General features: G+C 41.2%; 1 protein-coding gene across 1 annotated transcript in view; it reads right to left on the reverse strand.

The window, feature by feature from the left end:
- Positions 1-3,522: 3,522 nt before the first annotated feature.
- Positions 3,523-15,815, reverse strand: part of LOC139381407 (melanopsin-A-like) — a 75,865-nt gene continuing 63,572 nt past the window's right edge. The window contains exon 10 of the mRNA XM_071124908.1: positions 3,523-3,756. Coding sequence (XP_070981009.1) covers positions 3,523-3,756 — 234 coding nt within the window. The remainder of the gene's footprint in view (positions 3,757-15,815) is intronic.

Genomic DNA, 15,815 nt, shown 5'->3' on the forward strand with positions numbered 1-15,815 from the left:
AAGATTAGGTCAGTTCTGCAAGTGGCCAATGGCCACATACTTTGGGCTCAGAGTGTATTTAATGAGAACAAAGAGGATAACAAAGCCATACATGATTCTTCATCCCTAAATTCACTACTTGGGGCCATAAATCTGCTGTTTCACAAGGCCCAGCCACCTAGAAGCGTCCCTCACCCGGCTCAGGAGATCAGAGGTTTTAAGGGAAGACCTCTGTATTTGTGTGTGCGTGCCAGTGCATGTGTGTGTGTGCATGTCTTCACACAGCAGCCTCTTGATAACAGCATTCCACACCAGACCTCCAGGGAGAGAAGTCAATGAGATAATGACTGCTGACAGGGAGCGGGGAACGGGGGAAAAAGAGACTGGAGAAACCTCTAATGGTGAGGAAGTTGCGACAACCACATACTGTGCAGAGTGGTGTAATTGCAATTTTACATTTGAAATGAGATTATGAGATATATGTGGACCTAAGCTGTAAAAACTTCTCAAATTGAATATTTTATTATCTTTTATTTACCTTTTGTATTTGTACAATACTTCAAAAATACTGATGCATCACAAGGGGAAAGATACATTGAGTAAAATGTATTTATTTAGAAAAATAAATTAGAACAACACTGATTGGACATACTATAGGCAAAGTAACAAATCTACAATAAATTATTTTTCATATTTCTAAACATATCGTCCTTTTCCTGTAAGATAGATGCTTGTCAATAATGCAAACACACAAACAAATGTAGAATTGAAACGGGATTTAAGCTCAACAACATTATACTACAGAACAACAAAATAGATTGCAACTTGCCATTTGATAAGACTGAATAACATTTATTTGGAAAACATACCGCAATTGAATCTAGTTTAGAAACATTTTCACCTCTGAGATACTGAGAGCAGGGGGTGAAAATGAGTTTTCACCGTTAGGATTGCTTTTGAATCAACCTTTCAATCAAAAAAATAAATGCAAATTTTCTTTATGTGGATTTTTTTATATTTGCATGAACATCTGTTACCAATTAGATGGAAACCTGGCCACTGGGAACACTATTTACACCTCACTGTGGTGCTTAATCATATTAGCTAGCATGTAGTAAGTTAAATAATACATTTCACACCTCAGAATGGTGGGTCACTATGTAGGACAGTTTCCTTTTCCCAAAACAGTATATGGATGCCACTGCCCACTGAGTTGCCAGTAAAACATAACCAAGCATACAACATCTGACAAACAGGATTTCATGATAGAGCGCCAATGCAATTGCCAAGGAGTAATTTTATGGGCAATCAAGGGTATATTTACTCTGATGTATCAATCGGCAGGAAGTGTTTTTCCCACTTCCTGGGGACAAGGCTCAGTGGGAAACATCCTGTATCTCACTGAGGTACAGGGTGTTTTATCTGCTCATACGGGCAGATAAATTGCAAACACTGGGGGGGGGGGGGGGGGGGGGGGGGGGGTCGTTTTCTGTTTGCATTCGACCATTCCAAATTGGAAAACAAAACAAACACCTCTTGCACTTCGCTCAATATTTTATGTTTTATGTTTCTGAGCTATTATAGACTATGGTGAAATCTTTCATATTCTATAATATCATTATAGTCACATGTATTATAGTTGTGCTCTGTATTGAAACTCACTACAGACCCATTTTAGTGTAAGCTATTTAACAGCTGAGGTATAATCAACAATAATATCCCTTTTGCCCACCCATACAAGCACAGGGAATATTGGATCCATCATCCGTTATTTCAACTGTTCCATTAGAGCACTTAGCTCCATAATGAATTGTCTGATACCGATTCTCCAATGAATTACAATCACAAAGACCCCCGCGGTACAGAAATATAAATACGTATGATTATCTTACTGTGGAAATCTTTTTAAAATATTGAAAATGTTGAAATTCAATACTTACTGGTAATAAATGTAGCTTCTTACAAAGCAAATTCAATTTTACACTGCGTTATTACAAGCATAATCTAAAAAGCAGGAGACCATAATAAATAGGAGACCAGACACTCAACAGATGCACATGGACTGTTTATCTGTACATATGAATACCACTTCTTGTGTTCTCATTACAAGTGTTATCAATCACTCTCAACCATTGTGTCCTGTAGCCTGTCAGTCTATTTGGTTCCATCAAAACACAGTAGTATCAGTTAACACTAGTCTGGTGATTGAAGTCAGAGGAACGGATGAGAAACTGAGGCTGGAATTCAAATCCGCCATAGATAATGTTATTGCAGTGTCTTTGTTTACCAACTAAGCTACTGCCCATGGACCAACCACTTCTTATTCTGTAAACTGGACGCATCTACAATAGTTAAAACCATTCAGTGATTTGATTTGTCTATGGGGAAAAGAGCTATACTGCGTAAATACAGCAATAGAATAATCTATTACCATCCAGAAGGAATTTGTCTTGCTCAATCAAATTGCAGGTTCTATCGAATTCAGCCCTGAGTTGTGGATTTATTGTGCAGCGTCCTACACATTCTAATGCTCAAGACATTTCAGGCCAGGGTATTGATTGAAGTCCTTAATGTGGGTCCAGGCTGTAGTCAGCCCAGATCCTGTCACACAGGCCACGGGCCTCGAGAAAGAATCTGGGCTGACTACAGCCTAGACCCACATTAAGGACTTCAATCAATACCCTGGACCAGTGGTTCTCCAACCTCTCCCCGGGGAACACCAGACTCTTCACAATTTTGTTGTAACCCTGAACTACTGTAACTCACCAGATTCACATAGTCAAGGGCTTGATGATTAATTTACTATTTGAATCAGGTGTGCAAGCTGTGGAATAGTTAAAATACATTGAACAGCTGGGGGTCCCCGGTGAGAGGTTTGAGAACCCCTGCCCTAGACAGCCTGACATTTCCAGCATCTCCCAGCTAAGATAGATTCCAGCTCAGCCTCTTTTAGTCATGTCTGCATTACTTCACACAATAGTTCTACTTAATCGGTTTCAGCCTTTAGCAGATCTTAGATGAGGGCTAGGGGAAATGTTTGAAATGGGTTTGAAACAGTTGGGCTGCTGTCTGATTTTACAGACGTCCTTACGATTGTTGCTCAAGAGGACCAGGTGAAAGCTTAGCAGACGACACAACCAATCCCATTTCTGTAATTTGTCTGGAACCCAGCCCCCCCCCCCCCACTGTGGCCTCCCTGTTGATGGCGGAGTACATTGATTTAGTTTTATGGTACTTTTCCCTGACATTTTGCAATGTGGTGTAGAGAACAGTATGTTGAGACCTGAAATTAGTTCCTGGTTCGGGGGGCCAAGGTCGGCTGGATCGCCCCATGGCGGCTGGATCCCCAAAGCGACCGCTTATGTCGCATGCTTGGAGCCGGCCCTGGTTGTACCACATTAACAAAGCAACAAAACAAAACCTTTTCAGTAAAGAACGTACAGCAAGAGTATTCAAATGGGGGTTAACTTGACTTGTAGAAAAGTTTCATGTTGAGTACAGACCCTGGCATTTATTATAATTTATCATGTACTGTGGTTGTGATCAGATGAGTGGTGTAGAGGCATCACTGGGAAGTGTTGACCTCTGCTGGACACTCTCCTGTGGCTCCTTAATAACAGACCCCACATCTATACTGCCATTGGATGGCCTTGTACGGGAACCACGGGAACTGGCCCTAAGGACAGGTAAGAAAGGGCTGGTCTCGGAGGTGATGACGATGCTGGGAATCTGGCCAATCATTCCTCTCGTTACGATGGTGTCTGACGAATCACCAGCCTGTCGAAGTCAAACAAAAGGTGAGATGAGAAACAATGAACATAAAATTCCAAATGATAGATTTTTGCACCCAATTATCTATGCAACATGGCAATTTGGATTCCTGGTTTAATATTATTTTCCCTAAAAGATTGTCTTGTATCCTTCGAAGCAAATCTCAAAGATATATTTTCCTTTGTCTCCAGCAAAGTCATGTTTTTGGGGTATGGGAGAAAAGGGACAAGATAGAGCTAGAAACACCATATTTTATGACAAACAATTTATATACAGTATGTCCTCTACTATTAGCAACTGTAATTTCCTTTCTAGGGTAAATTAGTTTAAATTAAATACACAGAGAACAGAACGGAACATTACTTTTGTGCCTGACGTCGGGGCGGGTATTAAAGGCGCTACATGGTCAACCCGATATTTGCATTGGCCATGCAGCATTTACGGTGATACAGCCTCTACAGAAGTCAGGGCATTCAGACGTATTGCGCTTCGCGGCGCAGCGCAGAGCTGTCGAGTAGAACTGTTGTCAAGGGAGTGAGTTCGTATTTATATAGTGCCACCCACCCCCACCTATAGTCAACCAATAATGTCAATGAAGAGCAATACGGAGCCCTCGGCATTGTTACAACATTTGTGAGGCGCACAGGGATACAGTACCGAGTTCAATTTGGCCTCTGCATGCCTCCAGAGACTCCTCAATTGCGTCACACCTTCTATAAGCAGCGTCAGACCACCTTTTCGGATCAAGCATAAATTGGCTTTAACACAGCTTTGGAACGGAAGTAACAGCTGGCAAGAAGTGCGCAATATCAGTCTTATCGCCATGTTTATGGTTTGTAATGCTCATTACTTTAAACAAATGTACTTTTAGACATAATTTCATGTTTGTGTCGATTTGAATAATTCATGCTGTAGGTTAGAAATTGTAATTTAAAATTAACCATGCGTCAACATCGCCTTACAATATTAATTGGACTAAAATTAATCACATCATCTCACTTCAATGGGAATGTAGTAAGATATGTTTTTCACCATTTTCAATTAGTATTCATGCTTACTCCTACCAACCAGGTGCCCTCCAGCTGTCCTTGCCATGCGCGTTACTCATGTCTTGATAGAATAAACGTTTTTATACTTTTCACAAACGGCAAACTCATCATGCTTATCACATTTCTATGGTTTGACCACCAGAATCATAATGATATATATATATTTTTAAACACTAACCTGTCCATAAAAGCTTATGTGAGAAGCTGATGGATCAAGTCAATTGATTAAGGCATTATTCTAATGATGCCATATATCATTTTCAAACATTCAGTCACTTGTTGATATTTTGCTAACTTTACAAAAGCAATATGAACTAGAGGAGACATTGGCCTGTGCTTAAATGTTATTTTATTCCAGGTCATCAGTTAACATTGTGTTACTTTCGTCCCACCCATATCTCCTGTAACTTCTCCCAGGCTAACACCCAAGACTAGCTATTATAATACTTGAAACCTATGCTGTCATTTAGTTAAGAAAATGACATAAGAAAATGTCAGTTTTGTCAACAACTCTTCAACCAAAAATCCCTTCCAGGTCCTTTATTTTATTTTTTTAACTCGCTCAAAACCACTTTTTGTTGATAATTTGGCGATACATGGGTAGACTGGGCTGTTTTTTTTTTTTTTTTTTTTTTGCAGGGACCTCGTCCTCCACATTAGTAATGGGATGACTTCACTATGTCATTCTAGCTTCTATGTTATCTGAGAAAAGTGTTACGTTCACCCGCCTTACTTTCATTCCGACTCTCCTCCACCTACAATCTGTATATGTAACAATGCTCTGGTTACTTAAAGGGATACTTTGGCAATGAAGCCCGTTATCTACTTCCCCAGAGTCAAATGAACACATAGATACTATTTGTATGTCTCTGCATCCAGTATGAAGGAAGTTAGAGGTAGTTTGACAAGCCAATGCTAACTGGAAGCCAGTAATTGTGTTAACAGTATTTAGCAATTGCGTAACACTAGTTAGCAACTTCCTTTTTTAAATAAAATGTAACCCCTATTTTACCAGGTAAGTTGACTGAGAACACATTCTCATTTACAGCAACGACCTGGGGAATAGTTACAGGGATGAATGAACCAATTGTAAGCTGAGGATGATTAGGTGACCATGATGGTATGTGGGTCAGATTGGGAGTTTAGCCAGGACACCAGGGTTAACACCCCTACTCTTACAATAAGTACCATGGGATTTTTAGTGACCACAGAAAGTCAGGACACCCGTTTTAACATCATGAAAAACAGCACCCTACACAGGGAAATATTCCCAATCACTGCCCTGGTGAATTGGGATATTATTATTATTTGTATTTTTTTTTGACCTGAGGAAAAGGTGCCTCCTACTGGCCCTCCAACGCCACTTCCAGCAGCATCTGGTCTCCCATCCAGGACCAACCCTGCTTAGCTTCATAAGCAAGCCAGCAGTGGGATGCAGGGTGGTATGCTTCAGGTAAAGCAGAAACCAAAAATGAGTTCATCTGACTCTGGGGAAGTAGGAAAAGGGCTTCATTGCCAAAATCCCGAAGTATCCCTTTCAGACAAGAAGGTTACAGAAACAACAGTAGGAAGGTTTGTTGGGGAGAATGGGTGGGCACATAACGCAAACTTCTAGCAATCCAAAGGTTGCATGTTCAAATTGTGTCAGGGACAACTTAAGTATCTTAGCTAATTAACAACTTTAGCTAACCACAGCCATAACTATTTGCAACTACTTAGCATGTTAGCTAACCCTTACCCCTAACCCAGCGAACATTAGCCACAAATGCTAACGCAACCAGACTGTATGATCACTAAGACGTATGATACTGTAAGACTACTTTTCCACCACCTGACCATTCGTAACATATCATAAAATTGGAGGAAGTACTGTAATATATCATCAGAAATGGAGGGACTCAGAAAAGTAATATAATGTGAATGAGTGTGAGAAAGTATTGTTGTCTCTGCAGCTCATAGTGAAAGTCTGTCTCACGTCATTACAATCTGCCACTGCCGTTCCTGCTCTGACATTATCAGCACTGACTACAAATTAAAGAGCAAGTGGCAATATTTCTCCCCTGTAGGCCTAGCCTGCCATGAGGCATGTCACAGAACAGTTAATTATGTCTCTCATTGATAAGGATGGTTAATCTGCTGTGACATTTGAGATTAAACTGCAGTGATTTAATAAGAATGTGTCATCCACATGCCTGCTGTCTGCTCATGGCCAAACCCTGCCAGACCTCACAAGAATGCATTAGCATCCGTCAACACTAAACACACTGAGGCTAGGGCGGAAATAAAAATGATGAATCGTCTTTGGCTAAGGAAAGACACTATGGGAACCCATCACCTAGCTGGGCTAACCCTAACAGGGAAGACATGTAATGTTATATTGCAGACTCAGCCAAGGTTTAGTAGTGCTGCTTTTTTGTCTATTGGAGGTAGGTAATGGCCACAATGGTCGATACAAAACAAGCAGAATTGACTGACACTTTTGACATTATGAGTACTTACAGCTAGAGGCAAGCTGCAGTCCCTGTGGCCTATACCTGTCATGGAAATGTCATTCAGAGCTCTAGAAGATACACAATTCAGGACTTTGAGGTTGGTTCCTGCTATCATAATGAGTGACATATTGTAATTATGCTGTGAGTCACTTCAATGTTACACTCAATTAAATACCAGTCACATGTAAGTAAAGGGTTTCTAACACAATTTAGCCTTCATCAAATATTCTATCTTGAATGGGCGGATGGCGACCACAATAATCAGTCCACGTGACACGGTATTACGCATCTCCAAACATCTATCAAGTCACACCACAGATCACTTGTTACCAAGGCCCAAAGCTTTTAGTCCATCTAAAACACTCAGGTTTAACTCAACCATTAAATTAAGAGGCAAAGAGGATTTTCCAATTCAACCTGAAAGAGCGAATGTCCCTAAAAACCAACTAATCCCTTTGAAAATGACCTATGTGGCATCAATATGAGTCAGAAACATTTATTCTAGTGTAAATATTGACTACAAAGTGTACTGTAAATAGGATCATTTTGGTCACAGTCATTCTTGCCTAAAACAGAGTTTGGAACGAGTAAATGAAGGTTGGGTTTGGATTACAATTATGTCAACAAATCATGCCCCCTTTGCCAAGCTCCACATGCAAATCGTCCACTTCACTTCCCTTCATTGAATTGGGCTCCGTTGATTCATCGCCCCCAACATGTTCAAAGGATCATGGCCGTTTTAGATTGAAAAGCCCTACACCGAATGACCATGAAATGCAGGATTTTGATTATCATTATCATCGCTAGCATAGCTGAAGTTCACTAGCTAGCTGGCTAATGTTAGCCTACCTCAATACAACTCAGATTTTGCTTGGAAACATGATAACATTTCAAAATCATATTTTTTTGTCATTATTGGGATGTGGCCAGATTGACTTTAGATGCACTATAACCTTAGCCAGCTAACTAAGATTGAGGGAACCACTGTATCTTAGCTAGCTAACATTAGTATTGCTTGCTATTTTTGACTAACTTTGCTAGTAACAGTAATGGCAAAGTTGTTTCCTACTAATTTGCCTACTTTAGCAATATCATTGTATTTCCATGTCACTAAGTTAGTGTAATTTAGACAAAACAGTCACATTAGCCACCGAGGTGCAACCCATGTGAAGGGCAGAAATAAATATTGGATGCAGCCATGTTGCCACTAGCTAGCTCTTTTCTGACTACAACAGTTGACTAACTAGCAGCAACAAACTCAAACCAACCCAGGGCCATAGCAAAATTTGTCACAGTTGGTTGCATAGTGCAAATCTAATCCAACGGAGCCAGTCAGTCTACATCTGTAAAGCATTAAATTAGCTTCCAAACAAGATTATGTTATTTCTCAAGTTGTCTTATAATTGAGGGAGGATGACAATTGTTGACCCTGTTTTTCTGTTGTGCAGAGTTGGGTGCCAGACTGATCTCCTGGTCATGAACAGATTCTACCAGAAGGAGACCTACCAGAAGGAGTAAGGTGGGTATCATAACATGTCCGTCAATGTGATTGCAACGGTTTACCGACATCCGAAAATCATTTAATTCACTTTCACTTGCTATTTTCACAACTTGTCAGACAAGACCTCAGAATAAAAGTGTGTCATGCGACACAAGTACCCTTGTGACACCTCCTCCGTTGTCTCGTTCGACTTATGAAAAGGACACGCCACTATGAGGCCTCTGATAGTGACTCCAACAAGGGCTGGTCATTTGTCTTATGTAAAACGTTGTATTAAAAAATACCTGGCTTGATAAAGTAGCAGGTTCATTCCCCAGCCAAGTAGATACAACTAGTAGAATACTTTTGGTTGTGAAATGTATTTGCAAAAAGCTTTGTCCTTTCTAAAGAACAAAATACAATTTACCACTTGGCTGTCTATTTTATCACCCTATCATATGTACTCCCAGTCAACACCACCTCATAAAATTGTCGTCTGCAGTTGTTCGAGAGATGTCCAGTTTGCAGCCGAACATGCAGCATAGAGAAGACCAGCAAGGGGGCCCTCATCAGCATCATGCAGACACCCTCTCTGTGAGCGTTCCTATGAATGGAACAGTAGCCACATGTTGGCAAGTATCCAGCCAGCAACATTCACCTGTCAGCAGCAACAGCTTTCACAGGATCATCATTTGTTCACATACAGAAGGTAACCCACTTAATTTATTTGATACATTTGATAACCCAATTGTGAAACATAATTTAATCTAAAAAGACACTATTCGTTGCTTTTTTTTATTTTTTTACTTCTTACATGCATATAATGTCCAGGGCATAACCTAGTCTGGTGGAACCAGCCTGATTGTCTGAAGTGAAATAGAAAGTTAAACACAGTGATCAGGTTGGTTCCACCAGGTTATTCAAAACCACCATTGATAATGTGATCAGTGCTCTGTGTGTATGTGTCATCTATCCCTAACTGCCATTGGTAATAGAACAGTGACTGTGTCCACAGATGCATGAGATGCAGCGAGACCTGGTACTGAACACATCCACAATGAGGTGATCACAAATGTCCAGTAATAGCAACTCCCTTTTTTGTGCGTCCCTGCTGAACACTGCCTCAACTCTGCCTATTTCTACAGATTGACTGGAGATGCTTTTGCCAGACGGCAGCCTCAGTTGTTTGATGGGGAGACCATAATTGAATAGGTTTAATCTGTTTTTGCAATATGTTTGTGTGTCAGATATCACATATCCCTAACTGCCATTGGTAATAGAATAGTGACCGTGTATGTGTCAGTGGAGGCTGGTGACTTTAAAAAACAGGAGGATGGGAGACCTACGCTATAATCTAGGACCCTACGGAGACGACAAAGCATGTTTAAAAAATGGTGAAAGACTCATTATTTTAACCTAAAGCATTTAATAAAGACATTTATAGTACCATATTATGGGGAATAGGAATGAGAGGGCTACTTACATTTAGTTGGGAAGGGATCACAGCAGTGATTGTATGAGGGTATGAGGCATGAGTTGAGGTGTTCAGAGGTGTGATTTCAGTGCAGGACAGGGTTTGAGGTGACCAAAAGTATGTGTACACCTGCTTGTAAAACATCTAATTCCAAAATCATGGGCATTAATATGGAGTTGGTCCCCCTTTGCTGCTATAACAGCCTGCACTCTTCTGGGAAGGCTTTCCACTAGATGTTGGAACATTGCTGCGGGGACTTGCTTCCATTCAGCCATAAGAGCATTAGTGAGGTTGGGCACTTATGTTGGGTGATTAAGCCTGGCTCGCAGTCAGCGTTCCAATTTATCTCGAAGGTGTTCAATGGGTTTGAGGTCAGGGCTCTGTGCAGGCCAGTCAAGTTCTTCCACACCGATCTCGACAAACCGTCTAAAATGTATGCTGTAGCGTTAAGATTTCCCTTCATTAGAACTAAGGGGCCTAGCCCAAACCATGAAAAACAGCCCCAGACCACTATTCCTCTACCAAAACGTTACAGTTGGCACTATGCAATCGGGCAGGTAGCGTTCTCCTGGCATCCGCCAAACCCAGATTCGTCCGCCAGACTGCCAGATGGTAAAGCGTGATTCATCACTCCAGAGAACACGTTTCCACTGCTCCAGGGTCCAATAGAGACGAGCTTTACACCCCTCTAGCCAACACATTGCGCATGGTGATCTTAGGCTTGTGTGCGGCTGCTTGGCCATGGAAACCCATTTCATGACGCTCCCGTTATTGTGCTGACGTTGCTTCCAGAGGCAGTTTGAAACTTGGTAATGAGTGTTGCAACCAAGGACAGACGATTTTTACACGCTACACGCTTCAGCGCTCGGCAGTCCCATTCTGTTAGCTTCTGTGGCCTACCACCACGCGGCTGAGTCGTTGTTGCTCCTAGATGTTTCCACTTCCCCATAACAGCACTTACAGTTGACCGGAGAAGCTCTAGCATGGCTGTGTGCTCGATTTTATACACTCGTCAGTCCACTAATTTGAAGGGGTGTCCACATACTTTTGTGTATATAGTGATAGGCTACAAAAGCTATGGGACATTTATTTAAAAAAAAAAAGTTTTATACTAGACCTAATAGCCTATTCGGGGAAAGAAGCAGGCTTGCTCTTGCCAAATGCTGAATGTAAAACAGGCCTACAGCAGCATAGAAAATGCATGTCGGGGAAAGTTGAGGAGAGAAAGTGCATTGTTGTAATAACGTTGTACCGATGCATTGCAAATAGTTGCACAGGACATACAGAGATGAGCACAGTGAAAAAGAAGACCCAAAGGAATTGACAAGCTTTAGAAAAATGGAAATCACTTAAACCACTTCAGCAATGAGGCAATGACATGCTGTGAAAGTTGCAGGCTAAATGGCATTTTTTGCTTTTGAATTGTTACATTTATATAAGAGTTACTATATTATTTTTCATTAAGCCTAGATGTACATGCATCCTACTGCATTGAAGTATTATTTGCAGTTGTCACTACGACAATGAACACTGAAAGCACTGAAGGGTCACTCTGAACCAGTATCTATCTGTGTGTTACATGCTGACTAGACGGGGGCCGCACATGCGTCCGTGTGCAGCATCCACACCAGTCGCAATCAGGACATGCAGGTTGAAATATCAAAACGAACTCTGAACCAACTATATTAATTTGGGGACAGGTCGAAACACATTAAACATTCATGAACATTTAGCTAGCTAGCTTGCTGTTGCTAGCTAATTTGTCCTGGGATATAAACATTGGGTTGTTCTTTTACCTGAAATGCACAAGGTCCTTTTTTTCTGTATCTTTGTAGAATTTTTACCCATTGAGTCAACACAAAATCATGTGTTCTCTACTCTGACAATTAATCTACAGATAAAGGGGAAACCTAGTTAGTTTCTAGTAATCTCTTTTTCTTCTGTGGACTTTATATGGCGGTTGGCAACCACTACCAACTGGACTGGAGTGTGGACCTCAGTACATATTTCAATCACCCACGTGGTTATATGCTCCTAAAAACCAATGAGGAAATGGCAGAGATGGGACTTGCAGCACGTCATGCATCAAAAATAGAACCAAATTCTATTTTAGTGCCTGGCTACGCATACGCACACGAGCAGTTTGGATGAAATGATTGAATAACATGTATGTATACATTTATTTTGCAATGCTCGCACACGCAACGTGTTAGAGACCTCATGAATATCTTGTGGTACCACCTTATAGGCAGAGGCAAGTAGGATGCATTGATCAGTTGATTGACAGGTGCAGGACTCTAAAAGGATAAACGTTCCTCTAGTATGGATGCTCACCAATGTTATATAGTTATGTAGCCTATAGTTTATCATTCTAGTTATTGTTACAGTTATTGGCTTGCTGGATGGCCTGGGCCTTAAAGAACTCTACCACAACACAAGTAACGTTATTATCATAACAGAACTAGCCTACTAGTAGGTCTGTCTAGCTAACGATAGTGAGCTTGAATTAAATAAATATAAAATGACACGTATACACTTGTTTACATGACTTTTATACTTTATAAATGGACTCTTTCAAATAATTTAATCTGGCAAGTTTGCCACCAGCACACTGCAGTAGGGAAGTCAAGTGGAAGTCGAATCCATAATTTCAATTGTTTTGCTGTAGCACATACAGTAGGATCTGAGGGCCCATGCTGAATCTTTTTAGCCTCAAAAGGCGGAAGGGGCATTGTCGTGACCTCTTCACAACTGTGTTGATGTGTGTAGACCATGATAGCTCCTTAGTGATGTGGACAAAGAGGAACTTGAAGCTCTGGACCTGTTCCACAACAGCCCCGTCGATGTGGATGGGGGCGTGCTCGGCCCTCCGTTTCCCGAAGTCCACGATCAGCTCCTTTGCCTTCCTGATGATGTGGAAGAGGTTGTTGTCCTGGCACCACACTGCCAGGTCTCTGACCTCCCCCTGTAGGCTGTCTCGTCGTCGGTGATCAGGCCTACCACTGTTGTGTGTAAACAATGATTGTATTGGAGTCATGTGTGGCCACGCAGTTGTGGGTAAAGAGGGAGTACAGGAGGGGACTAAGCATGCACCCCTGAGCGGCCCCCGTGTTGAGGGTCACCGTGGGAAATGTGTTGTTGCCTACCCTGACCACCTGGGGGGCGGTCCGTCAGGAAGTCCAGGATCCATTGCAGAGGGAGGTGTTTAATCTCAGGGTCCATATTTTAGTGATGGGCTTGGAAGGTACAATGGTGTTGAACGCTGAGCTGTAGTCAATGAACAGCATTCTCACATAAGTGTTTGTACAGGTGGGAAAGGGCAGTGTGGAGTGCAATAGAGATTGTGTCGTCTGTGGGTCTGTTGGGGTGGTATGCGAAGTGGAGTGGGTCCAGAGTGTCTGGGATGATGGCGTTGATTTGAGCCATCACCAGCCTTTCAAAGCATTTCATGGCTACAGATGCGAGTGCTATGGGGTGATAGTCATTTAGACAGGTTACCTTGGTGTTTTTGGGCACAGGGACTATGGCGTTCTGCTTGAAACATGTAGGCATTACAGACGGTCAGAGAGAGGTTGAAAATGTCAATGAAGACACTGGTCAGCGAGTACATGTCCTGGTAATCCGTCTGGCTCTGTGGCCTTGTTAATGTTAACCTGTTTAACTTTTTACTGCAATGGCTAAATCAGGGTCACACAGAGTATTTCTTGGTCGTCTTAAACAAATCTATTTGGAAACAAACGAAAACACCTCAGACATATGGTTATGGGCTTTAAAAAAAGAAGACACCTGTACCGGATATAGAGTTGAAATGTATTACATTTTGAGTTTACATCCCATATACATCTCAGAAGACTGAAATATAACAAAACCGTTTCACATTGAAACACCGGATTTTCAGCAGCTTTTTTGAGAGAATGTTTATTAATTTTGAGTTTGAGTGTTTGAGTGTATAAAGTCGGCTGTGGCTTCGTTACCTTGTCATGGACACTGCATCCAATGGCAGTGTCTGCGATAAGGTAACGCAAGGAGCTGCTTGTGACGGTTCTAACACGGCTACATCAACTGATATGTGGATGTCGGCTAGCGCGAATCTGATAGAATCTAGTGCCTTGGGGGGGTCAAACCTCTGAATACTGTAATACTGAGGCTCCAACCCAGATGAAAGGCTTTTCAGAGTGAGTGAACAAGGGCAAATGCACCAAAGGGGGACAGTTAATGAACAGTGAGATCGAATCTCTGTCAATAATTGTATCATCATTTTATAACAATATGTTGTAAAGACATTTCCTGGAGTGATTTTCAGTTGATCCGTTGTAACATTCTGTCTGTAATGAGGTGCCAGATTAGTTTAGGAGTCATGCGATTGGCTCACACAAATACAGGGTTGCATTCCAAGCCAAGATAAGGTTTAATTAACCCCCTAAAATCTATTAACGGACCGGTGTGTCAATGTAAAAAACATTATAAAAGATCCCATCAAAATCCATCAGTTTAAGTTAGATAGCTGTTTTTTTGCATGGGCTGCGTCTCAATCCACCACATCCTCCTATGTCGCCCTTCCGCAATCTGATGTGGAAAATGACAGAGCTAGAGCGCTGTTTGTCAGCCCAGAAGACATCCCGAAAATCTGCATTCGCACGAAAACGTCTGTAGCATCTGAGCGGTTTGGCCTAATAATATGACCACTCTATTGAAAGGGGAGACTCTCACAAACATGGTGGTGTTTTGTTCTACGATCCTCACAAGCCCTACAGGACTCGTCTGAAGTCGGTAACGCCCAAAACATTTGGGCTACAAACTAAAGGTAACCCATACAAATGAATGGAAGTATGGAAATAGTTTTGTGCCAAAAAGAAAAAGGGGTTCACTATTTCGTGGGCTTTATTATATCTCCTAGATAAAGGACATACACTTCAAAACCTTATTACTTACGATTTATTTTCTTTTTCTATTTTATGAATGTGTTATTTAACACTTTTCTATGGGCTATAGTAGTAAAGACCAAATTCAATATTTTATAAAGGCCAACGGCTTAGCATTTAGATTTGTGGCAGATTAGAGAGAAATCCTTTCTGGTGGAAATTTGGACTTAGTTCTTGCCTAGTCTTATTGCATTACAGTAAAGACAGATTGGTGAAGCTGTTTTCAAGTGTGTTACTGTTTGATTAGGTGTTTCTCAGGTAGAGGCACTGAATATTAGGTACCATTGGTGAGATTAACGTGTATTGATGTTAGGAGTAGAGCATGTGATAGAATTAAAAGTGTCTCAATAATAACTAAATTATAATACAGAATCATAATGTATACCAGTAAGTAATATGCTATTCATTAATCTAAATGTTGATAATATGATCTGTGTGCTCTATTGTCTGATATCTGATCTGAGTTTGATTGGTTACACCTAGGAATTCATATAGGGGCGCATGGGGCTTCCCAGGTCACTCATTACAAGTAACTTGAAGCCGAAGCTACATATCTGTGTGATTTATTTCTATACTTCAGGATTATAACACATAAGTGCAAGTGAGGTGAGATGTTGTTTTTTTTAACTTGATGTTGACTCTTACTGA

Source organism: Oncorhynchus clarkii, chromosome 23, assembly GCF_045791955.1.
Source record: "Oncorhynchus clarkii lewisi isolate Uvic-CL-2024 chromosome 23, UVic_Ocla_1.0, whole genome shotgun sequence".
NCBI classification, from domain to species: Eukaryota; Metazoa; Chordata; class Actinopteri; order Salmoniformes; family Salmonidae; genus Oncorhynchus; species Oncorhynchus clarkii.